Source organism: Oncorhynchus masou, chromosome 13 (assembly GCF_036934945.1).
Source record: "Oncorhynchus masou masou isolate Uvic2021 chromosome 13, UVic_Omas_1.1, whole genome shotgun sequence".
Classification (NCBI taxonomy): Eukaryota; Metazoa; Chordata; class Actinopteri; order Salmoniformes; family Salmonidae; genus Oncorhynchus; species Oncorhynchus masou.
The window spans coordinates 77,162,243-77,186,062 of record NC_088224.1 but is presented as its reverse complement, the minus strand read 5'-3'; the positions used below and the strand labels follow the sequence as shown (position 1 = coordinate 77,186,062).

Here is a 23,820-nt window from a genome sequence, read left to right as displayed (position 1 = left end):
GTGCTGCCATCTATCGTCGTGGGGTTAAGAGTAGGGATTGGTGCAATATTATTCCCGAAGAGCAGGTGGCGGTAGAACACTATCGATGTCAGCAAACTTCCACGGTTCTGAAGAGAGGAAGTATCCTGTTCTTCAGTTTATCCGTAGCCAAATTTCATAAAACACCAACCATGGAGGACGCAAAAAAGAAAGAGAAAAAGCAGTCCGAAAAGACAGAGGAAAAGGAGATTAAGCCCACAGGGAAGGACAAGGATAAAAAAGAAGAACAAGAACTGGTGATTTGTGCCACTTTTCTAAACACCTTGAACAAGGGAAGCAGAGCAGCGTTTTTGCCTGAGTCACTCACTGCCTGGTTGACATGGTTGAACAGGCCGAAAGCGTTGTCATTCAAAATAATAACGAACTGTTTGAGTCTCCTTTAATGAAAAGTATGTCATGGCTGGCTATGTACCAGGTGCCAACAATTAAGATTATTGTTTCCGACTGAAAGCGAGCTATATAAAACACGTATTCATCTAGTTAACGTTAGCAAAGCCGGTAGTTGGCTGTGCTAGCTAGCGTTCGCTAACAATTGCTAATGACAGGCCAGAAATGAACTACCGATAGACTAAAAGTTAGCTAAGTAGTTAGGTAGCCAAGTTACAATAACGTAACGTTAACTAGCTAAATGACGTTAGTGTTGCTTTGTAAACAACTCGCTAATGTTGTTACAATACAGCTAAGTGACTTTGCAACTGCACTAAATTAACCTGCCTGTCGTTATCAGATGTTCTTGTTGAGAGTAACGAGATACCTATATGTGTTATGATCAGTGATGTTTGATTGCTAGGTGGGTATAGTTATTACGTGTAGTTTGTTTAGCTAGCTATTTACATAAATGGGTTTGTAAACGTATTAGCGAGTACAGTACATTAGCCAATTTCAGACAGGCAACGTTGGATATAGCTAGTTATCAGGGCAACCCTTCCATCCGTCTACAATGCCAATGGTATAGGACCGGTGTATGACAGAATGCTCCAATATTTATCAGTTAGCAAATTGCAGAGCCTTTTATTGCTTTAGGTTCCTGTTGGAACACACACTGTTCTTTGTTTACTGTGCAGGGTTCGTTTTTTAAAATGTAATTTCCCCATGTTGAATCTGTCATACTGTAATGTCAGTTCCTTTCATTTCTCTCCAGTCTGATGAGGACAAACAGCTGCAAGAAGAGCTGGAGATGATGGTGGAGAGGCTTGGTGTGAGTACCACTACCACAAGGACTGCTAAACCTCAAGTCTGGTTTTGCTTTGGACATTCTAGACTATAGCTCTTTATATATATATTTTTTAAACTGTACATAAGGTGTTAGTATGGAGAGTCAGTCATTTACACACACTGCAAGTCTTTGGTTATTCTCCATATAAAACAACATTATTTGTACTTATGCAATGTACACCTCCCCGCCCCCTTTCTCTCTCTCAAACACCCATCCACAGGAGACGGACACGTCTCTATACCGGCCTGCTCTAGAGGAGCTGCGCAGGCAGATCCGCTCCTCCACCACCTCCATGACCTCTGTGCCTAAGCCCCTGAAGTTCCTGCGGCCACACTATGGCAAGCTCAAAGAGATCTACGAGGGCATGGCGCCTGGCGAGAACAAGGTGGGAATACCGATGGCTATGTCCTTGCTAAATAACTGTGACAGTCGGGAAAACAGGAGATAGGGATGGCAAGACTTTATTGCTTCCTTTCCCTGTCTGCTTTTACTCCCAGTACTTTATTGGGTAAATCACCAACGTTTCAGATTCACTGTTCCTTCAGGGTGGCATCACTGTGCCTTCTTCAGGGACCCTGAAGCTGGCACAGTGATGCCACAACGTTGGTGATTTACCCAATGAATTACTGTGAGTAAAAGCAGACAGGGAAAGGAAGCAATAAAGTCTTGCCATCCCTATAGGCAGCACCTCTACATAAAATACCTTTCTCTGGGTGTGTGTTAGCTCATTTTTTTTTTGTTGCTTTTACTTTATAAACACAAAATCATGATGGATTTATTTTACAATGTTACTGGAGATACAGAAAATTTAACAATGATACATACCTAGTATATTGGACATTTCAGATCTAGATGGCACTAGGGATTCATGTTCAGAAGGACCCATCGCAACTGTCATTCTAGAAACATCCAGCTAACTCTTGTTTTGCAGAGTTTCTGTGCGGACGTGGTGTCGGTCTTGGCCATGACAATGAGTGGGGAGCGGGAGTGTCTGAAGTACCGTCTGCTGGGCTCCCAGGAGGAGCTGGCGTCCTGGGGTCATGAATACGTCAGGTAGGATACAGGACGCCAATCCAAACGGCTAACAATGCATACAGGGGGGAATCCTACCTTCTACTTAAGTAGAATTTTCACTTAGTCATGCTTTAACAATGGTAGACTAAGTAAAAATGACCCAAACTCTGCTGTGTGTTTAGGCATCTGGCAGGCGAGGTGGCCAAAGAGTGGCAGGAGGTTGAGGAGAGTGATAAGACGCAACAGGAGACTCTGCTAAAGCTTGTGAAGGAGATTGTGCCCTACAACATGGCTCACAACGCTGAGCACGAGGCCTGTGACCTGTTGATGGAGATTGAGAGACTAGATATGCTGGAGCTCTATATAGATGACAATGCATATGCCAAGGTCTGCCTCTACCTCACCAGGTGAGTGGACAACACACACTCCTTACCACATGAGGGGCAAACATATGTACAGTTGAAGTCCGAAGTTTACATACACCTTTGCCAAATACATTTAAACTCAGTTTTTCACAATTCCTAACATTTAATCCTCGTAAAAAATGCCTATCTTCGGTCAGTTAGGATCACCACTTTTTTCTAAGAATGTGAAATGTCAGAATAATAGTAGAGAATTATTTATTTCAGCTTTTATTTTTTTTCATCACATGCCCGGTGGGTCAGAAGTTTACATACAGTTGTTGGCAAAATTTTGAGAATGACACACATATTCATTTCTACAAAGTTTGCTGCTTTAGTGTCTTTAGATGTTACTGAAGTATAATTACAAGCATTTCATAAGTGTCAAAGGCTTTTATTGACAATTGCATGAAGTTGATGCAAAGAGTCAAATATTTGTATTGACCCTTTTTCAAGACCTCTGCAATCCGCCCTGGCATGCTGTCAATTAACTTCTTTATTTATTTATTTTGTTTTTTTATTTAACCAGGTAGGCTAGTTGAGAACAAGTTCTCATTTGCAACTGCGACCTGGCCAAGATAAAGCATAGCAGTGTGAACAGACAACACAGAGTTACACATGGAGTAAACAATTAACAAGTCAATAACACAGTAGAGAAAAAAAGGGGAGTCTATATACATTGTGTGCAAAAGGCATGAGGAGGTAGGCGAATAATTACAATTTAGCAGATTAACACTGGCGTGATAAATGATCAGATGGTCATGTGCAGGTAAAGATACTGGTGTGCAAAAGAGCCGAAAAGTAAATAAATAAATAAAAACAGTATGGGATGAGGTAGGTAAATTGGGTGGGCTATTTACCGATGGACTATGTACAGGTGCAGAGATCGGTTAGCTGCTCAGATAGCAGATGTTTGAAGTTGGAGACTTATCTCCTCAATGATTTTTGCAATTCGTTCCAGTCACAGGCAGCAGAGAACTGGATGGAAAGGCGGCCAAATGAGGTGTTGGCTTTAGGGATGATCAGTGAGATATACCTGCTGGAGCGCGTGCTACGGGTGGGTGTTGCCATCGTGACCAGTGAACTGAGATCAGGCGGAGCTTTACCTAGCATGGACTTGTAGATGACCTGGAGCCAGTGGGTCTGGCGACGAATATGTAGCGAGGGCCAGCCGACTAGAGCATACAGGTCGCAATGGTGGGTGGTATAAGGTGGGCCACATCCTGACTGATGGCAACAAGTCTTGCATAATCAATGCTTGGAGTTTGTCAGAATTTGTGGGGTTTTGTTTGTCTACCCCCCTCTTGAGGATTGACCACACGTTCTCAATAGGATTACGGTCTGGGGAGTTTCCTGGCCATGGACCCAAAATATCGATGTTTTGTTCCCGAGCCACTTAGTTATCACTTTTGCCTTATGGCAAGGTGCTCCATCATGCTGGAAACGGAATTGTTCGTCACCAAACTGTTCATGGATGGTTGGGAGAAGTTTCTCTCGGAGGATGTGTTGGTACCCTTTTTTATTCATGGCTGTGTTCTTAGGCAAAATTGTGAGTGAGTCCACTCCCCTGGCTGAGAAGCAACCCCACACATGAATAGTCTCAGGATGCTTTACTGTTGGCATGACACAGGACTGATGGTAGCTCTCACTTGGTCTTCTCCGGACAAGCTTTTTTCCAGATGACCCAAACAATCGGAAAGGGGATTCATCAGAGAAAATGACTTTACCACAGTCCTCAGCAGTGCAATCACTGTGCCCTTTCCAGAATATCAGTCTGTCCCTGATGTTTTTCCTGGAGAGTGGCATCTTTGCTGCCCTTCTTGACACCAGGCCATCCTCCAAAAGTCTTTCTCACACTGTGCGTGCAGATGCCCTCACACCTGCCTGCTGCCATTCCTGAGCAAGCTCTGTACAGGTGGTGCCCCGATCCCGCAGCTGACTCAACTTTAGGAGACTGTCCTGGTGCTTGCTGGACTTTCTTGGGCGCCCTGAAGCCACCTTCACAACAATTGAACCGCTCTCCTTGAAGTTCTGTATGATCTGATAAATGGTTGATTTAGGTGCAATCTTACTGGCAGCAATATCCTTGCCTGTGAAGCCCTTTTTGTGCAAAGTGATGACGACAGCACGTGTTTCCTTGCAGGTAACCACGGTTGACAAAGGAAGAACAATGATTTCAAGCACCACCCTACTTTTTAAGCTTCCAGTCTGTTATTCAAACTCAATCAGCATGACAGAGTGATCTCCAGCTTTGTCCTCGTCAACACTCACACCTGTGCTAATGAGAGAATCACTGACATGATGTCAGCTGGTCCTTTTGTGGCAGGGCTGAAATGCAGTGGAAATGCTTTTTGGGGGATTCAGTTCATTTGCATCGCAAAGAGGGACTTTGCAATTAATTGTAATTCATCTGATCACTCTTCCTAATATTCTGGAGTATATTCAAATTGCCATCATATAAACTGAGGCAGCAGACTTTGTGAAAATGTAATATTTGTCATTCTCAACTTTTGGCCACGACTGTACACTCAATTAGTATTTGTTAGCATTGCCTTTAAATTGTTTAACTTGGGTCAAACGTATCGGTTAGCCTTCCACAAGCTTCCCACAATAAGTTGGGTAAATTTTGGCCCATTCCTCCTGACAGAGCTGGTCTAACTGAGTCATGTTTGTAGGCCTCCTTGCTCGCACATGCTTTTTCAGTTCTGCCCACAAATTTTCTATAGGATTGAGGTCAGGGCTTTGTGGATTTGTCCAATACCTGGACTTTGTTGTCCTTAAGCCATTTTGCCACAACTTTGGAAGTATGCTTGGGGTCAATGTCCATTTGGAAGACCCATTTGCGACCAAGCTTTAACTTCCTGACTGATGTCTTGAGATGTTGCTTCAATATATCCACAATTTTCCGTCCTCATGACGCCATCTATTTTGTGAAGCGCACCAGTCCTTCCTGCATCAAGGCACCCCCACAACCTGATGCTGCCACCCCTGTGCTTCATGGTTGGGATTGTGTTCTTTGGCTGCAAGCCTCCCCCTTTGTCTTCCAAACATAATGAGGTCATTATGGCCAAACAGTTCTACTTTTGTTTCTTCAGAACAGAGGACATTTCTCCAAAAAGTATGATCTTTGTCCCTAATGTGCAGTTGCAAACCGTAGTCTGGCTTTTTAATGGCAGTTTTGGAGCAGTGGCTTCTTCCTTGCTGAGCGGCCTTTCAGGTTAAGTCGATATAGGACTCGTTTTACTGTGGATATAGATACTTTTGTACCTGTTTCCTCCAGCATCTTCACAAGGTCCTTTGCTGTTGTTCTGGGATTGATTTGCACTTTTTGCACCAAAGTACGTTCATCTCTAGGAGGCAGAACGCGTCTCCTTCCTGAGTGGTTTGATGGCTGCGTTGTCCCATGGTGTTTATACTTGCGTACTATGGTTTGTACAGATGAACGTGGTACCTTCAGGCGTTATGAAATTGCTCCCAAGGATGAACCAGACTTGTGGAGGTATACAAAAAAAAAAGAATCTGAGGTCTTGGCTGTTTTCTTTTGATTTTCCCATGATGCCAAGAAAAGAGGCACTGAGTTTAAAGGTAGGCCTTGAAATACATCCACAGGTACACCTCCAATTGACTCAAATGATGTCAATTAGCCTATCAGAAGCTTCTAAAGCCATGATGTAATTTTCTGGAATGTTCCAAGCTGTTTAAAGGCAGTCAGCTTAGTGTATGTAAACTTCTGACCCACTAGAATTGTGATAGTGAAATAATCTGTCTGTAAACAATTGTTGTAAAACTTCTTGTCATGCACAAAGTAGATGTCCTAACCGACTTGCCAAACTATAGTTTGTTAACATTTGTTACATTTGTGGAGTGGTTGATAAACACGTTTTAATGACTCCAACCTAAGTGTATGTAAACTTCCGACTTCAACTGTAGATTCACACACACACGTTCAAACACCTGTACCACATTCTGCTTCTGCCTCAATACACCTGTAGTGTGCTAACAGCAGCCTGAAGAGACAAAAGGAAGTTCCTCTCTTCAGTAATCCTAAACCCCTCTGCCATTCCTCTCTCCTTCTCTCTCCCTCCATTCCAGCTGTGTGAGCTATGTCCCTGAGCCAGAGAACTCTGCCCTGTTAAAGTGTTCCCTGAACATCTTCAGGAAGTTTAACCGTTACCCAGAGGCCCTGAGGCTGGCCTTGATGCTGAATGATGTGGAACTGGTGGAGAACATCTTCACCTCCTGCAAAGACATGTAATGACGAACACATTCACTGCATTCTCTCTTGCTGAATTATCTCACAGCAACACTTTCACTAAAAGTGCTACTGCTAAAATAAAGGAAACACTTGGGTAAATGAGGGATACAAAGTATATTGAAAGCAGGTGAGGTGCTAGAGTTCATTCATTCTTAAGTCTAAGCTTTTGGGGGGGGTTCTAGTTTTAGGATCCTAGATAGTGAAAAACAAATGTATTTAAAAAAAATTGAATTTGCTCTTTACTTTATACCAGAGAATTTGTTGAATAACACATTTATAAATGGTAAAGACTAACAACAAATACTTAATCCTTGTATCTCGGAAAAAAGCTCAGGAAAGATTATTTTTTACACATATTTAACCTTTTTTTGTCTAGGCACGAAACTACATGCATACATGCATACATGCATACATAAATGTTTTAAAACCGGTTACCTTCAAACAACTCCCAAGCCGCTCGTGGAGGTCGTAGAGCAAAACGGACAACGCCATCGTGTTTGTGAGATTCTCCACATTCCATAGTGGTTGCAGACCCGTCAAACTGTTCAGATGCTACAGACATTTTTGTGAGAAGGTCGATTTTTGGGATGTCTCATGGTCTGGCAACACTGCTCTCGGTCTGCCACCTTTCACCGCAGATGCAGAAGTGCAACATCGGCGGATGCAGTGGATTGAGACCCATCTAATGGAGAAGTAATAACACATCTCTTAAACTGACAGATTTTTATGGGGATTGCTTTATTATGTTGCTTAGATGCCTCAATCGACTCTAGGAGATTAAGCTATTAAAACATCTCATCATGCTTAGGGTTGCCCACAATCTACCATGGCTAGAAGAGATGTGAGACTTTAAAAGATGGGTCTCAAAGTAGCATAGGGGGCTTAAAGGGGCGTGTGTCTTCGTCACCATATCTCAATCCAGTTGAACACTTAAGGGAGATTCTGGAGTGGTGCCTGAGAGAGCGTTTTCCACCGCCATCAACAAAACACCAAATTATGGAATTTCTCATGGAAGAATGGTGTCTCATCCCTCCAATAGTGTTCCAGACACTTGTAAAAATCTATGCCCAGGCACATTGAAGCTGTTCTGGCAGCTCGTGGTGGCTCAACGCCCTATTAAGACACTATGTTGATGTTTCCTTTATTTTGGCAGTTCCGTATTCATATTTTCAACTGACAATCATTCAGCAGTGTTTTCCATAGTTAATGATGTGCATGATGAGTTGACCATTTAGTGGGTGTTTCCTGTAGCGTGATCCAGAAGGAGATGGCCTTCATGTTGGGACGACACGGCATGTTCCTGGAGCTCAACGAGGACGTGGAGGACTACGAGGACCTGACGGAGATCATGTCCAACGTCCAGCTCAACAGCAATTTCCTGGCCCTGGCTCGAGAGGTAAGGAGAGAGGGAGGGTGAGAGAGGGTAGACTACTAGAGAAAGGGGATGGGGTTGGAAGAGTGAAACTGTTTCAAATCAAATATAATTTTATAGGTCATGTACACATGGTTAGCAGATGTTAATGCGAGTGAAGCGAAATGCTTGTGCTTAGAGTTCCGACAATGCAGTAATATCTAACAAGTAATCTAAAAATTCCCAAACTATCTAATACATACACATCTAAAGGGGTGAATGAGAATATGTACATATAAATACACTGCTCCAAAAAATAAAGGGAACACTTAAACAACAATGTAACTCCAAGTCAATCACACTTCTGTGAAATCAAACTGTCCACTTAGGAAGCAATACTAATTGACAAATTTCACATGCTGTCGTGTAAATGGAATAGACAACAGGTGGAAATTATAGGCAATTAGCAAGACACCCCCAATAAAGGAGTGGTTCTGCAGGTAGTGACCGCAGACCACTTCTCAGTTCCTATGCTTCCTGGCTGATGTTTTGGTCACTTTTGAATGCTGGCGGTGCTTTCACTCTAGTGGTAGCATGAGACAGAGTGTACAACCCACACAAGTGGCACAGGTAGTGCAGCTCATCCAGGATGGCACATCAATGCGAGCTGTGGCAAGAAGGTTTGCTGTGTCTGTCAGCGTAGTGTCCAGAGCATGGAGGCACTACCAGGAGACAGGCCAGTACATCAGGAGACGTGGAGGAGGCCGTAGGAGGGCAACAACCCAGCAGCAGGACCGCTACCTCCGCCTTTGTGCAAGGAGGAGCAGGAGGAGCACTGCCAGAGCCCTGCAAAATGACCTCCAGCAGGCCACAAATGCGCATGTCTGCTCAAACGGTCAGAAACAGACTCCATGAGGGTGGTATGAGGGCCCGACGTCCACAGGTGGGGGTTGTGCTTACAGCCAAACACCATGCAGGACGTGTGGCATTTGCCAGAGAACACCAAGATTGGCAAATTCGCCACTGGCGCCCTGTGCTCTTCACAGATGAAAGCAGGTTCACACTGAGCACATGTGACAGAGTCTGGAGATGCCGTGGAGAACGTTCTGCTGCCTGCAACATTCTCCAGCATGACCGGTTTGGCGGTGGGTCAGTCATGGTGTGGGGTGGCATTTCTTTGGGTCGCCGCACAGCCCTCCATGTGCTCGCCAGAGGTAGCTTGACTGCCATTAGGTACCGAGATGAGATCCTCAGACCCCTTGTGAGACCATATGCTGGTGCGGTTGGCACTGGGTTCCTCCTAATGCAAGACAATGCTAGACCTCATGTGGCTGGAGTGTGTCAGCAGTTCCTGCAAGAGGAAGGCATTGATGCTATGGACTGGCCTGCCCGTTCCCCAGACCTGAATCCAATTGAGCACATCTGGGACATCATGTCTCGCTCCATCCACCAACGCCACATTGCACCACAGACTGTCCAGGAGTTGGCGGATGCTTTAGTCCAGGTCTGGGAGGAGATCCCTCAGGAGACCATCTGCCACCTCATCAGGAGCATGCCCAGGCGTTGTAGGGAGGTCATACGGGCACGTGGAGGCCACACACTACTGAGCCTCATTTTGACTTGTTTTAAGGACATTACATCAAAGTTGGATCAGCCTGTAGTGTGGTTTTCCACTTTAATTTTGAGTGTGACTCCAAATCCAGACCTCCATGGGTTGATAAATTTGATTTCCATTGATAATTTGTATGATTTTGTTGTCAGCACATTCAACTATGTAAAGAAAAAAGTATTTGATAAGAATAATTCATTCAGATCTAGGATGTGTTATTTTAGTGTTCCCTTTATTTTTTTGAGTAGGGATGAGCGATGGCCGAGCGACATAAGCAAGGTGTAATAGATAGTATATATGTAAAAATTAAAGTGGCATTGTTTAAAGTGAAGAGTGATTGAGTCTCAATGTAGGCATCAGCCTCTGCGTTAGTGGTGGCTGTTTAACAGTCTGATGGCCTTGAGATAGAAGCTGTTTTTCAGTCTCTTGGTCCCAGCTTTGATGCACCTGTACTGACCTCGCCCTCTGGATGGTAGTGGTGTGAACAGGCAGTGGCCCAGGTAGTTGTTGTCCTTGATGATCTTTTTGGCCTTCCTGTGACATCTGGTGCTGCTATCATGGAGGGCAGGTAGTTTGGCCCCGGTGATGCATTGTGCAGACTGCACCACCCTCTTGAGAGCTTTGCGGTTGAGAGAGGTGCAGTTGCCGTACCAGGCTGTGATACAGCCCGACAGGTTGCTCTCGATTGTGCATCTGTAAAAGTTTGTCAGGGTTTTTGGTGACAAGCCAAATTTCGTCAGCCTTGAGGTTGAAGGGGTGCTGTTGCGCCGCCTTCACCACACTGTTTGTGTGGGTGGACCATTTCAGTTTGTCTGTGATGTGTACGCCAAGGAACTGAAACTTTCCACCTTCTCCACTCCTGTCCCTTCATGGTGGATAGGGCGGTACTCCCTCTGCTGTTTCCTGAAGTCCACGATCATCTCCTTTGTTTTGTTGACGTTGAGTGAGGGTTGTTTTCCTGACACCACACTCCGAGTGCCCTCACCTCCTCCCTGTAGGCTGTCTTGTCTTTGTTGGTAATCAAGTCCACTACTGTAGTGTCGTCTGCAAACTTGATGATATGAGTTGAAGGCGTGCAGGGCAACACAGTCATGGGTGAACAGGGAGTACAGGAGGGGGCTGAGCACGCACCCTTTTGGGGCCCCAGTGTTGAGGGTCAGCGAAGTGGAGATGTTTTTTTTCCTATCACCACCTGGGGGTGACCCGTCAAAGCCCAGGACCCAATTTCACAGGACGGGGTTGAGACCCTAGGTCTCCAACTTGATGATGATCTTGGAGGTTACTATGTTGTTGTTTGCTGAGCAGTAGTCAATGAACAGCATTCTTGCATAGATATTCCTCTTGTCAAGATGGGATAGGGCGGTGTGCAGTGAGATGGTGATTACATCGTCTGTGGACCTGTTGGGGTGGTATGCAAACTGAAGTGGGTCAAGGGTAACCGGTAAAGTGGAGGTGACATGATCCTTGACTTGTCTCTCAAAGCACTTCATGATGACAAGTGAGTGCTACGGGGCGGTAGTCATTTAGTTATCTTTGCCTTCTTGGGTACAGGAACAATGGTGGTCATCTTGAAGCATGTGGGGACAGCTGACTGGGATAGGGATCGATTGAATATGTCCGTAAAGACAAAGCAGTCAAAGGTGTTTAGAAGCGTGACGTCGATGTCCTTGAAGTGGCTGGATTTCTTTTTGCAGTCTGATTTCCTGTAGACCCTGCCACATACGTCTCATGTCTGAGCCGTTGAATTGCGACTCCACTTTGTCTCTGTACCGGCATTTCGCTTGTTTGGACATATTCCCAGACCTCTTTCCATGGTTAAATGCAGGGGTTCGCTCTTTCAGTTTGTGCGAATGCCGACCATCCATCCACTGTTTCTGATTAACATAGGTTTTAATAGTCACAGTGGGTACAACATCTCCTATACACTTCCTTATAAACTCACTCGGATTCAATGTATAGATCAATGTTGTTCTCGGCGGCGGACCAGAACATATCTCAGTCCACGTGATCGAAACAATCTTGAAGCGTGGATTCCGATATGTCAGACCAGCATTGTGGGGGGCGGAAGGGTAGCCTAGTGGTTAGAGCGTTGGACTAGTAACCGAAAGGTTGCAAGTTCGAATCCCCGAGCTGACAAGTTACAAATCTGTCGTTCTGCCCCTGAACAGGCAGTTAACCCACTGTTCCTAAGCAGTCATTGAAAATAAGAATTTGTTCTTAACTGACTTGCCTAGTAAAATAAAGGTCAAATAAAATAAAAGTGGTTCTCGTCACTGGTACATCCTGTTTTGAATTTCTGCCCATAGGACTGTAGGAGCAAGATCTTTGCCGGATTTGCCGACGGGAGGGCTTTGTATGCATCGCGGAAGTTAAGAGTTGCTGTGGTCGAGTGTATTACCCCTGCGAGTACTGCGATCAATTTGCTGATAAAATTTAGGTGGTCTTGTTGTTAAAATCCCCAGCTACAATAAATGCAGCCTCCGGATATATGGTTTCCATTTTACATAGAGTCCAGTGAAGTTCCTTGAGGGCCATCGTGGTGTCTGCTTGAGTGGGAATGTACACAGCTGTGACGATAACTATCGAGAATTCTCAGAGTGAGAGAAGAGATGAGGCTGGAGGATAATGAACAGCTGGCTGGTCTCGTGAATAAACCAGTTAGTGAAAGAGAAAGCGAGCTAATAACACACCCCTAACACCCTTTCTTTACAGTTGGACATCATGGAACCCAAAGTCCCAGATGACATCTACAAAACCCACCTAGAGAACAACAGTGAGTTGTCCTTTACTACAGCAGCGCACTAATTGTCCTGGTCATGTTATATCACATCTTTCCTCATCCTCCCTCTCATCGTGCCATCTTCTGTCTGTCAGGGTTTGGAGGAAGTGGTTCCCAGGTGGACTCTGCTCGTATGAACCTGGCATCCTCGTTTGTCAACGGCTTTGTCAACGCAGGGTTCGGACAGGACAAGCTGCTCACAGATGATGGCAACAAATGGTTGTACAAAAACAAAGATCATGGTGAGAAACACCCCCCCCCCCACACACACACACAGCCTCACATCCCTTTCTGAGGCTCATGGTTTACATTTTTTAGGGCTTGACTGAAAATGTTTCATGTTTTGTGGTTCGACAGTGAGTACTAGTCTCATGAATCTAGGATTCTTAGCAGCAACTTAATGTACAGTGCCTTGTAAAAGTATTCACCCCTCTTGGCGTTTTTCCTATTTTGTTGCTTTAAAACCTATAATTTAAATGGATTTTTATTTGGATTTCATGTAATGGACATACACAAAATAGTCCAAATTGGTGAAGTGAAATAAAAAAAATCACTTCCTGATTCGAAAGATGAAAAATAAAAATTTAAAGGATAAGTGGTGCGTGCATATGTATTCACCCCCTTTGCTATGAAGCCCCTATATAAGATCTGGTGCCACCAATTACCTTCAGAAGTCACAGATTTCACACAGGTGGACTTTATTTAACTAACTAAGTGTCACATGATCTCAGTATATATACACCTGTTCTGAAAGGCCCCAGAGTCTGCAACACCACCAAGCAAGTGGCACCACTTGAAGACCAAGGAGCTCCCCAAACAGGTCAGGGACACAGTTGTGAAGAAGTACAGATCAGGTTTGGGTTATAAAAAAAATCAGAAACTTTGAACATCCCACGGAGCACCATTTAAATCCATTAAAAGAATATGGCACCACAATAAACCTGCCAAAAGAGGGCTGCCCACCAAAACTCACAGACCAGGCAACGAGGATATTAATCAGAGGCAACAAAGAGTCCAAAGATAACCCTGAAGGAGCTGCAAAGCTCCACAGCAGAGATTGGCGTATCTGTCCATAGGACCACTTAAAGCCGAACACTCCACAGAGCTGGGCTTTACGGAGGAGTGGCCAGAAAAAAATCAGCAAACATGTTAAGTGTTCACCAAAAGGCATGTGGGAGACTCCCCAAACATATGGAAGAAGGTACTCTGGTTAGATGAGATGAAAACTGAGTTTTTTTGGCCTTCAAGGAAAACGCTATGTCTGGCACAAACCCAGCACCTCACACCATCCCCACAGTGAAGCATGGTGGAGGCAGCATCATGCTGTGGGGATAATTTTAATCGGCAGGGACTGGGAAACTGGCCAGAATTGAAAGAATGATGAATGGAGCTAAATACTGGGAAATTCTTGAGGTAAATCTGTTTGTCTTCCAGAAATTTGAGGTGGTTCACCTTCCAGCAGGATAATGACCCTAAGCATACTGCTAAAGCAACACTTTAGTGGTTTATGGGGAAACATTTAAATTACTTGGAAAGGCCAAGTCAAAGCCCAGACCTCAATCCAATTGAGAATCTGTGGTATGACTTAAAGATTGCTGTACACCAGCGGAACCTATCCAACTTGAAGGAGCTGGAGCAGTTTTCCTTGATGAATGGGCAAAAATCCCAGTGGTTAGATGTGCCAAGCTTATAGAGACATATCCCAAGAGACTTGCAGCTGTAATTGCTGCAAAAGGTGGCTCTAAAAAGTATTGACTTTGGGGGGGTGAATAGTTATGCACGCTCAAGTTATCTGTTTTTTTTTGTATTGTTTCTTTGTTTTACAAGAAAAAAATATTTTGCATCTTCAAAGTGGTAGATGTAAATCAAATGATACAAACTCCCCAAAAATCTATTTTCATTCCAGGTTTTAAAGCAACGAAATAGGAAAAATGCCAAGGGGAGTGAATATTTTCGCAAGGCACTGTATCACCTTCATTGCTAATCTTTAATTGCAAGCATGAGGATTGTGAAAATGGCGCCGGAGAAGGAAGAAGTTTTCCGAGCCCCCAACCAGTTGTTCTTTTTTTTGTTTGTTTATTTGTGTTTAACTATGTGATAAAAAAAAAAAAAACATATTTTGTACATAATGTTGCCGCGTGGTTAGAGCGTTGGACTAGTAACCGAAAGGTTGCAAGTTCGAATCCTTGAGCTGACAAGGTACAAATCTGTCGTTCTGCCCCTGAACAGGCAGTTAACCCACTGTTCCTAGGCCGTCATTGAAAATAAGAACTTGTTCTTCACTGACTTGCCTAGTAAAATAAAGGTAAAATTTTAATTTAAAAAATTGACTGAAAATAACTTCTGGAGATCAGGACTGCGATTCACTGACCACGGACTGGCAGAATCCTTTTCCTCTAACGAGTGCGATGAGCCCGATGCAAACCAACATGCTGCTTTCTCGGGAACAGGCCCAGATCCCCGTGATTTGCATATAGAGGAGGCAGAGAAAAGGGGGCTGGAGAGCGGGCTGCCTGCTGAGAATTCGTAGGCAATCGAATAAACCCCCACTTCCTTTCCATTCTACTAGCAAACGTGCAATCTTTGGACAATAAAATAGATCTATGTAGAAGATTAAACCTCAACGGGACATTCAAAACTAATAACTTATGCTTCGTGGAGTTGTGGTTGAACGATGACACTATCAACATACAGCTGGCTGGTTATACACTGCAACAACAGGATAGAACAGCAGGGTCTGGTAAGACGAGGGGCGGCAGACTATGTAGTTTTGTAAATAAGAGCTGGTGCATGATATCTAAGGACGTCTCGAGCTACTGCTCGCCTGAGGTAGTATGGTAGTTTTCATCTGTATTTTCCGTAGGTATTTACATACCACCTCAGTCAGAGACTGGCACGAAGACAGTATTCAAGGAGCTGTATTCCGCCATTTTTTTAAATATTTTTTTTTTAAACCTTTATTTAACCTAGGCAAGTCAGTTGAGAACAAATTTTTAAGCGAGCAGAAAAATGCTCACCCAGAGGCGGCGCTCCTAGTAGCCGGGGACTTTAATGCAGAGAAACTTAAATCCATTTTTATCAAATTTATATCGGCATGTTAATTGTGCAACCAGAGGAAAAAAAACTCTGAACTACCTTACTCCACAGACGCATACAATGCTCGCCCTCCATTTGTCTAATCTGACCATAATTCTATCCTCCCGATTCCTGCTTACAAGCTAAAATGACAGCAGGAAGCACCAGTGACGAGATCAATAAAAGTCTGTAGCCATGAAGTGCTTTGAAAGGCTGGTCATAGCTCACATCAACATCATTATCCCAGAAACCCTAGACCCACTCCAATTTGCATTCCGCCCCAAAAAATCCACATATTATGCTATGTTTGTTGCATTCCACACTGCCCTTTCCCACCTGGACAAAAGGAACACCTATGTGAGAATGCTATTTATTGACTACAGCTCAGTGTTAAACACCATAGTGCCCTCAAAGCTCATCATGGGAACTAAGAACCTCCCTCTGCAACTGGATCCTGGAGTTCCTGACAGGCCACCCCACGCTGATCCTCAACATGGTGACCCCTCAAGGGTGTGTGCTCAGCTCCCTCCTGTACCTCCTGTTCACCCACGACTGCACGGCCAGGCACGACTCCAACACCATTAAGTTTGCCGATGACACAACAGTGGTTGATCACAGACAACGACGAGACAGCCTATAGGGAGGAGGTCAGAGACATGGCTGCGTTGTGCCAGGATAACAACCTCTCCCTCAACGTGATCAAGACAAAGGAGATGATTGTGGACTTCAGGAAAAAATAGTACCGCGTATGGCCACATTCTCATCAATGGGGCTGTAGTGGAGCAGGTTGAGAGCTTCAAATTCCTTGGTGTCCACATCACCAACAAACTAACATGGTCCAAGCACACCAAGACAGTTGTGAAGAGGGCACGACAAAACCCATTCCGCCTCAGGAGACTAAAAAGATTTGGCATGGGTGCTCAGATCCTCAAAAGGTTCTTCAGCTGCACCATCGAGAGCATCCTGACTGGTTGCATCACTGCCTGGTATGGCAACTGCTTGGTCTCTGACCGCAAGGCACTACAGAGGGTAGTGCGTACAGCCAGGTACAACAAGTCAAAATGAGGCTCAGTAGTGTGTATGACCTCCCTAAAACACTTGGGCATGCTCCTGATGAGGTGGCAGATGGTCTCCTGAGGGATCTCCTCCCAGACCTGGACTAAAGCATCCGTCCAAACTCCTGGACAGTCTGTGGTGCAACGTGGTGTTGGAGGATGGAGCGAGACATGATGTCCCAGATGTGCTCAATTGGATTCAGGTCTGGGGAACGGGCGGGCCAGTCCATAGCATCAATGCCTTTCTCTTTCAGGAACTGCTGACACACTCCAGCCACATGAGGTCTAGCATTGTCTTGCATTAGGAGGAACCCAGGGCCAACCGCACCAGCATATGGTCTCATAAGGGGTCTGAGGATCTCATCTCAGTACCTAATGGCAGTCAAGCTACCTCTGGCAAGCACATGGAGAGCTGTGTGGACCCCCCAAATCGGTCATGCTGGAGGATGTTGCAGGCAGCAGAATGTTCTCCACAAGGTCTACAGACTGTCACGTCTGTCACGTGCTCAGTGTGAACCTGCTTTCATCTGTGAAGAGCACAGGGCGCAAGTGGCGAATTTGCCAATCTTGGTGTTCTCTGGCAAATGCCAAACGTACTGCACGGTGTTGGGCTGTAAGCCCAACCCCCACGTGTGGACGTCGGGCCCTCATACCACCCTCATGGAGTCTGTTTCTGACCGTTTGAGCAGACATGCACATTTGTGGCCTGCTGGAGGTCATTTTGCAGGGCTCTGGCAGTGCTCCTCCTTGCACAAAGGCGGAGGTAGCGGTCCTGCTGCTGGGTTGTTGCCCACCTACGGCCTCCTCCATGTCTCCTGATGTACTGGCCTGGTAGTGCCTCCATGCTCTGGACACTGTGCTGACAGACACAGCAAACCTTCTTGCCACAGCTCGCATTGATGTGCCATCCTGGATGAGCTGCACTACCTGTGCCACTTGTGTGGGCTGTAGACTCTGTCTCATGCTACCACTAGAGTGAAAGCACCGCCAGCATTCAAAAGTGACCAAAACATCAGCCAGGAAGCATAGGAACCTGAGAAGTGGTCTGTGGTCACCACCTGCAGAACCACTCCTTTATTGGGGGTGTCTTGCTAATTGCCTATAATTTCCACCTGTTGTCTATTCCATTTGCACAAAAGCATGTGAAATGTATTGTCAATCAGTGTTGCTTCCAAAGTGGACAGTTTGATTTCACAGAAGTGTGATTGACTTGGAGTTACATTGTTGTTTAAGTGTTCCCTTTATTTTTTGGAGCAGTGTATTAACGAACCGGTGCCCCCGCACATTGACTACCTGTACACCCCTGTATATAGTCTGGCGATTGTTATTTGGCTGCTGCTCTTTAATTACTTGTTACTTTTATTTCTTATCTGTATTTTTTTTTAAACTGAATTGTTGGTTTGGGGCTCTTAAGTAAGCATTTCACTGTAAGGTCTCCTCCACCTGTTGTATTCGGCACGTGATAAATATAATTTTATTTGAATAACAAAAATAACATTGCTGTTGTGTAAATGTTGATGCTAATTCTGTGTTTCTCTCCAGGTATGCTGAGTGCTGCAGCCTCTCTGGGGATGATCCTGCTGTGGGATGTGGACGGTGGTCTGACACAGATAGACAAATACCTCTACTCTTCAGAGGACTACATAAAGGTCAGCGCACACACTCACCCTCTTACCAAACACCCTGCATTAAAACCCTCCGTACCACAACCATCACAGCACCCAGAAAAGCCTTACAAATGCTATTAATGTAGATATTTCTCCCTCTCTCTTTCTCTCCCTGTAGTCGGGGGCCCTCCTGGCTTGTGGCATAGTGAACTCTGGGGTTAGGAACGAGTGTGACCCAGCCCTGGCTCTGTTGTCAGACTACGTCCTCCACAACAGCAACGTCATGCGGATTGGAGCCATCTTCGGGTAAGGAGAGATGGAAATGGGTGTTCAGTCCCAAATCAACCCCTAGCCGCTACTGCCTGTCACCTCTTACACATTAAAGACCTTTGTTGAGGTCTGTTTAGTCCTTTCTTAGCACTGTATAATCTCTGCCTATTAAAAGTACTTGTTTTTGGTAGCGTTTGTCCCCCTGACCTTTCCCCTTCTATCTTCAGCCTGGGCCTAGCGTATGCTGGCTCGAACCGTGAGGATGTCCTCTCTCTGCTGCTGCCTGTCATGGTAGACTCCAAGTCCAGCATGGAGGTACGGTGTGTGTGTGTGTGCAGTTCCAAAGTTTGTCCGGGTTTAAGTCAAGTACACATCCACACTCATTAAACCCAGCTCACTGTCCCATGTTACGTGTCTTGTCACACACTCAGGTGGCAGGTGTGACAGCACTGGCTTGCGGTATGATCGCCGTGGGCTCGTGTAACGGTGATGTCACCTCCACCATCGTCCAGACCATCATGGAGAAGAGTGAGCTGGAGCTGAAAGACACATACGCCCGCTGGCTGCCACTGGGCCTGGGCCTCAACCACCTGGGTAAAGGGGAGGCCATTGAGACCACCCTGGCAGCGCTGCAGGTGGTGCCTGAGCCCTTCCGCAGCTTCGCCAACACCCTGGTGGACGTCTGTGCCTATGCAGGTCAGTCTCATCATAGCTCCATTTTGTCTCCAGTTGTTTTTGATTTATATATAATATATTTATACCGGTGATCTCATTGAGATTTACAAGAAATGGCTTGTATATTTTATCCTATATTTATCTGTTTCTCTCCATGCCAGGTTCTGGTAACGTACTGAAGGTGCAGCAGCTTCTCCACATCTGCAGTGAGCACTATGAAGCCAAGGAAAAGGAGGAGGAAAAAGACAAGAAGGATAAGAAGGACAAAGACAAGAAAGAGAGTGCAGCCGACATGGGCTCCCACCAGGTATGCCAGGCTTTTGTTAATAAAGCAGTGTCAGGTAGCCTAGCATTTAAGAGCATTGGGCCAGTAACCCAAAAGGTCGCTGGTTTGAATCCCAGAGCAGACTAGGTGAAAAATGTGTTGGTGGCCTTGAGCAGGGTGCGAAATGACAAAATATAATCTGAGTGGTTTGAATGAGATTTGATATTGAACTAATTTGCTCTCTGCTTCCCCCTCCCAGGGTGTGGCTGTCCTGGGTATTGCACTCATTGCCATGGGAGAAGAGATTGGCTCAGAGATGGCACTACGGGCATTTGGGCACCTGGTCAGTCGAACCTCGGACCTGTTAATATGTTTGGTGTTGATTCAGCCCCTGTCTCTTTCACTTCATCCAACCATCCCATGTCTGTTTTTCTCTTTCTCTCCGTTGTCTTGCCTTCCTTCTCTCACCTCACTCACTCTCCTAGTTGCGGTATGGAGAGCCTACTCTGAGGCGTGCAGTGCCTCTGGCCTTGGCCCTGATCTCCGTGTCGAATCCTCGCCTCAACATCCTGGACACACTCAGCAAGTTCTCCCACGATGCTGACCCAGAGGTTTCCCACAACTCCATCTTTGCCATGGGCATGGTGGGCAGCGGTGAGTGGACCCTGGCATTACTGGGCAATGGGCTCTTGTGTGCCTACTGTCTGGAACCCAATCAGTCAGTGGCTTCATTATTATATTGAGAAGTTAGATTGATTTGCCTCACTAAGTTATCACAATGTTCCCCTGTAATTATTCCTCATCCTTGAATAGGAAACAACATACCATATAACTGAATTCACTGTGCCAGATGACATCAAAGTATGAGACCGTCTCCACTGACTGTGTCTCGAGCTGTGGATGGTTGCCATGAGAACTCACTGACTCACGGCTCCATCTCTCTGTCCGCAGGAACAAACAATGCCCGCCTGGCTGCCATGCTGAGGCAGCTGGCTCAGTACCATGCCAAAGACCCCAACAACCTCTTCATGGTCCGACTGGCACAGGTGGGTAGCAAAAAGAGGTGCCGCTCTGGCACTCTAACCTGTGTGTTTAGAGGGGGGGGGAGTATGTGTCTGTCTCCTAACCCTTTCTCTGTGCCATGTCCATAGGGTCTGACTCACCTGGGTAAAGGGACATTGACGCTGTGTCCGTACCACAGTGACAGGCAGCTGATGAGTCAGGTGGCCGTGGCAGGACTACTCACTGTCCTTGTCTCCTTCCTCGACGTCAAGAACAGTGAGACCTTTTCCTCATTAATCTACCTTCACCATTCCTTTTATTTGCCTGTCCCTACCCTCCCTTTTTCCACGTCCTTGTGTTTAGGGTCCGGGTGAAGTTGATTTCTGTTGAATCATTTGAGGAAGTGAACTGAATTTCAATGAAAATTCCACATAGAAACAATTAGCATCTGTTCAACTCCTGAATGGCATTGGCCCTTGCCCAGCTTGTTTCATTGTCCTCATTTTATGTTAGGTAGTAAGTCTGCTGAATGTCTTAACCTGGGTCTGAGTATTTGGCTGTTTGTGTTGACATCGCCCCCTGCTGTTTCCTGTGTGTGCTCCAGTAATCCTGGGGAAGTCTCACTACGTCCTCTACGGCTTGGTGGCTGCCATGCAGCCCCGTATGCTGGTCACCTTCGACGAGGAGCTGAGACCGCTGCCCGTGTCCGTCAGGGTGGGACAGGTAAGCCTGTTGCTCACGCTATGGTCTTAATAAGAGCCTGTGTGATTTAGCTTCATATTTAAAATGTAATGTTAGTTAAGGATGAACCTAGATGGTGTGATGAAGGCCGAAATGCCAGCACGATATGACGCGATGCTTTGCAAGTAAAATGTGCTTGAGATTCTTTTCATTTTAACGATGGTTGAACATCTCTAATGCAAAGTAACGTGTAGATGTGCAAGTGCCTTTTACTCTCAAGATTAGGATGTAATGCCATAAGATGGTAGAGTGGACTCGACCTCATGGTTCATGTAATGTAATTGTTCCATAGGCGGTGGACGTAGTTGGCCAGGCCGGTAAGCCCAAAGCCATCACAGGTTTCCAGACCCACACCACGCCGGTGCTCCTGGCACATGGAGAGAGGGCAGAGCTGGCCACAGAGGAGTATCTCCCCGTCACCCCCATCCTGGAGGGCTTTGTCATCCTCCGCAAGAACCCCAACTACGATGCCTAGAATGTGCCCTATTGTCCTCCCCTTGTACCCGCGCTACTCCTTACCGGTCTCTTGTTGGTAACCCTCCCTGACTCTTTTAGACCTCATATTTTACTACTTTATTCCATGTCTGAAAAGAGCCAGGAAGGCCTACCCCTCTTTCTCTTGTCAACAGCTTCTGTGAAAATATATGGTTGTGTTCTGGGTGGTCAAACTAACCGGTGCAGGGAGTGGAAACTCTCCCCTTATTCACACTATTTAGATTGGATTCCTCTTTGTTCTGATCTAGGATCAGTTCCTCATAAATATATTAAACCAGGTCTTTTAGGCTCCTCAAATATATAACTGATCTAGGGTCAGCTGTCAGAAAGGAACTGTTCAGCCTCTCCCTGCTTCTCATTCAGCCTCCAAAGCTACATTTTCACAGGCATCCAAATGTTTTAAACATTTTTTTCCACTAATTGGTCTTTTGACCAATCAGATAATTTCAGAGCAGGTCTGATTGGTCTACAGACCAATTTAGTGGGGGGAAAAAATGAATTGGGCTGCCTGTGTAAATGCAGCCCGAGTGATGAACAACAAAAGCTCAGTCCACATCAATACTACAACCGGTTTCTCTTTCCCACATGACAACCTCCTTTTTGTAATTAGAGCATGGAAAATGTGTCCTCTTCATCATTCAGTTTTGTTGGTTTTGTTACAGTACTGTAAAAGGTTAAAATAAAAGTTTGAAACTCATTTGTTGGAATTGTCTGTTATACCTGAGGGACAAGTTTCTGAAAGATACATTTCATAACACAGCTGGCAGATCTGGATGGCTAATAATGAAACCGAGCAGTGGAGAGGTACTGAAGTGAGATATGGTCATGAACCCTAGCTGCAGCAGAGGTTCTGAATACTAACTTGCTGGATGTTGCAGATGTATTGAACATTTGAAGTACACATTTAAGGAAAGTAAATGCATATTAAGCTGATACGTTTTACATATCTTAAACTTTTCAGACTGCACACTTGACATCAGACACCAATCTGGCCATGCCATGCGAGCAAAAGCAACCATCTAGCTGCTAGTGACGAGTGTTTTATTGTGCGTGTATGAATTCGTTTTAATATTACACGAAAACAGTACTGCACATTAGTTTATGGTTCGACGTTTTAACTAAAACGGGTAGAAGCTACAATCACACCGGCCTCCCTGTCACATGACTGATTAAACCGGAATTTGGCTACCGGCTTCCGGGACCGCCCATTTCGTCCGACTGCGGACTGAAGGAGAAAGGTAAATGTTATGATTTCCATCTATACTATTTGCTAATTCAGAATCGTGTGAGACAGAAATTGACAATCCGCATTCATCCGCGCTTTTAAAATTGAAATTAAACCCAGTAGATCAATATATGGGGGCTTGAGCTGTGTCTCCACTCCCAGACTGTGATTTTTCCTGTTAGCCCAACCAACCCCCACCCCAAAAAGAGAGAGGGCACCCCTTCCTACGAGGTGATAAACATTAGCCTACGAAAGAGAATTGACCAAGGCAGGAGATTTGACATACCGAATTAAAAACATCAATTTGAATCCCTTTATTAACTAGCTAATACTATTCTAAACGTGTATAGCTAATTAATGGTAAGCAGTTTTATACTATGCAGCTAGCGCTAACGTTATGAGAAGTGTGACAATTTGCTCGGTTTGTGGTGAATAATTGTTTGTTTTCCGTAGCAACTTTTATGACCCATCTGTTCTTTACTTTATTCTTGAGAAATGGACATTCAACCCAATCGTTCCTTACAAAAAAAATATATTGCAGTTTTGAACGTGCAGTAACTGCAGCCGACTGTTATTTTGGACGCAGTATTTGCAGCATACTGCACTCTGTGACGGCTATCTTGTTTCGGAAGGGTGGTGAATGTTATAGTTGAAGTACTGGTAGTTAGTTGGTCGAGGAGGCATCATTTTGTCGCCTTCCGAGTCTGCACGTCTGTGTTGTAGTGGTGCTTATTTATTTTTTACGT

At 45.2% G+C, this 23,820-nt stretch overlaps 1 protein-coding gene across 1 annotated transcript; it reads left to right on the top strand.

Moving 5' to 3' along the window:
* The first annotated feature begins 89 nt into the window (after nt 1-89).
* LOC135553091 (26S proteasome non-ATPase regulatory subunit 2) lies at nt 90-22,546 on the top strand. Its single transcript, XM_064985188.1, has 20 exons — nt 90-275; nt 1,181-1,237; nt 1,476-1,640; nt 2,187-2,308; nt 2,452-2,676; nt 6,763-6,921; nt 8,177-8,321; nt 12,598-12,658; nt 12,760-12,906; nt 18,337-18,443; nt 18,580-18,707; nt 18,899-18,986; nt 19,103-19,367; nt 19,508-19,653; nt 19,871-19,954; nt 20,097-20,265; nt 20,563-20,657; nt 20,763-20,889; nt 21,218-21,336; nt 21,647-22,546. Exons 1-20 carry the CDS (start codon nt 171-173, stop codon nt 21,827-21,829), a joined length of 2,697 nt encoding a protein of 898 aa, XP_064841260.1. The 5' UTR covers nt 90-170; the 3' UTR covers nt 21,830-22,546.
* Nucleotides 22,547-23,820: the final 1,274 nt, after the last annotated feature.

Coding starts and splice junctions, on each gene's coding strand:
- LOC135553091 (XM_064985188.1), top strand. CDS start 171: ATGGAGGACGCAAAAAAGAAAGAGAAAAAGCAGTCCGAAAAGACAGAG. Junction 2,677..6,762: donor GTCTGCCTCTACCTCACCAG/GTGAGTGGACAA, acceptor CCTCCATTCCAG/CTGTGTGAGCTATGTCCCTG. Junction 19,654..19,870: donor CCGACATGGGCTCCCACCAG/GTATGCCAGGCT, acceptor TCCCCCTCCCAG/GGTGTGGCTGTCCTGGGTAT.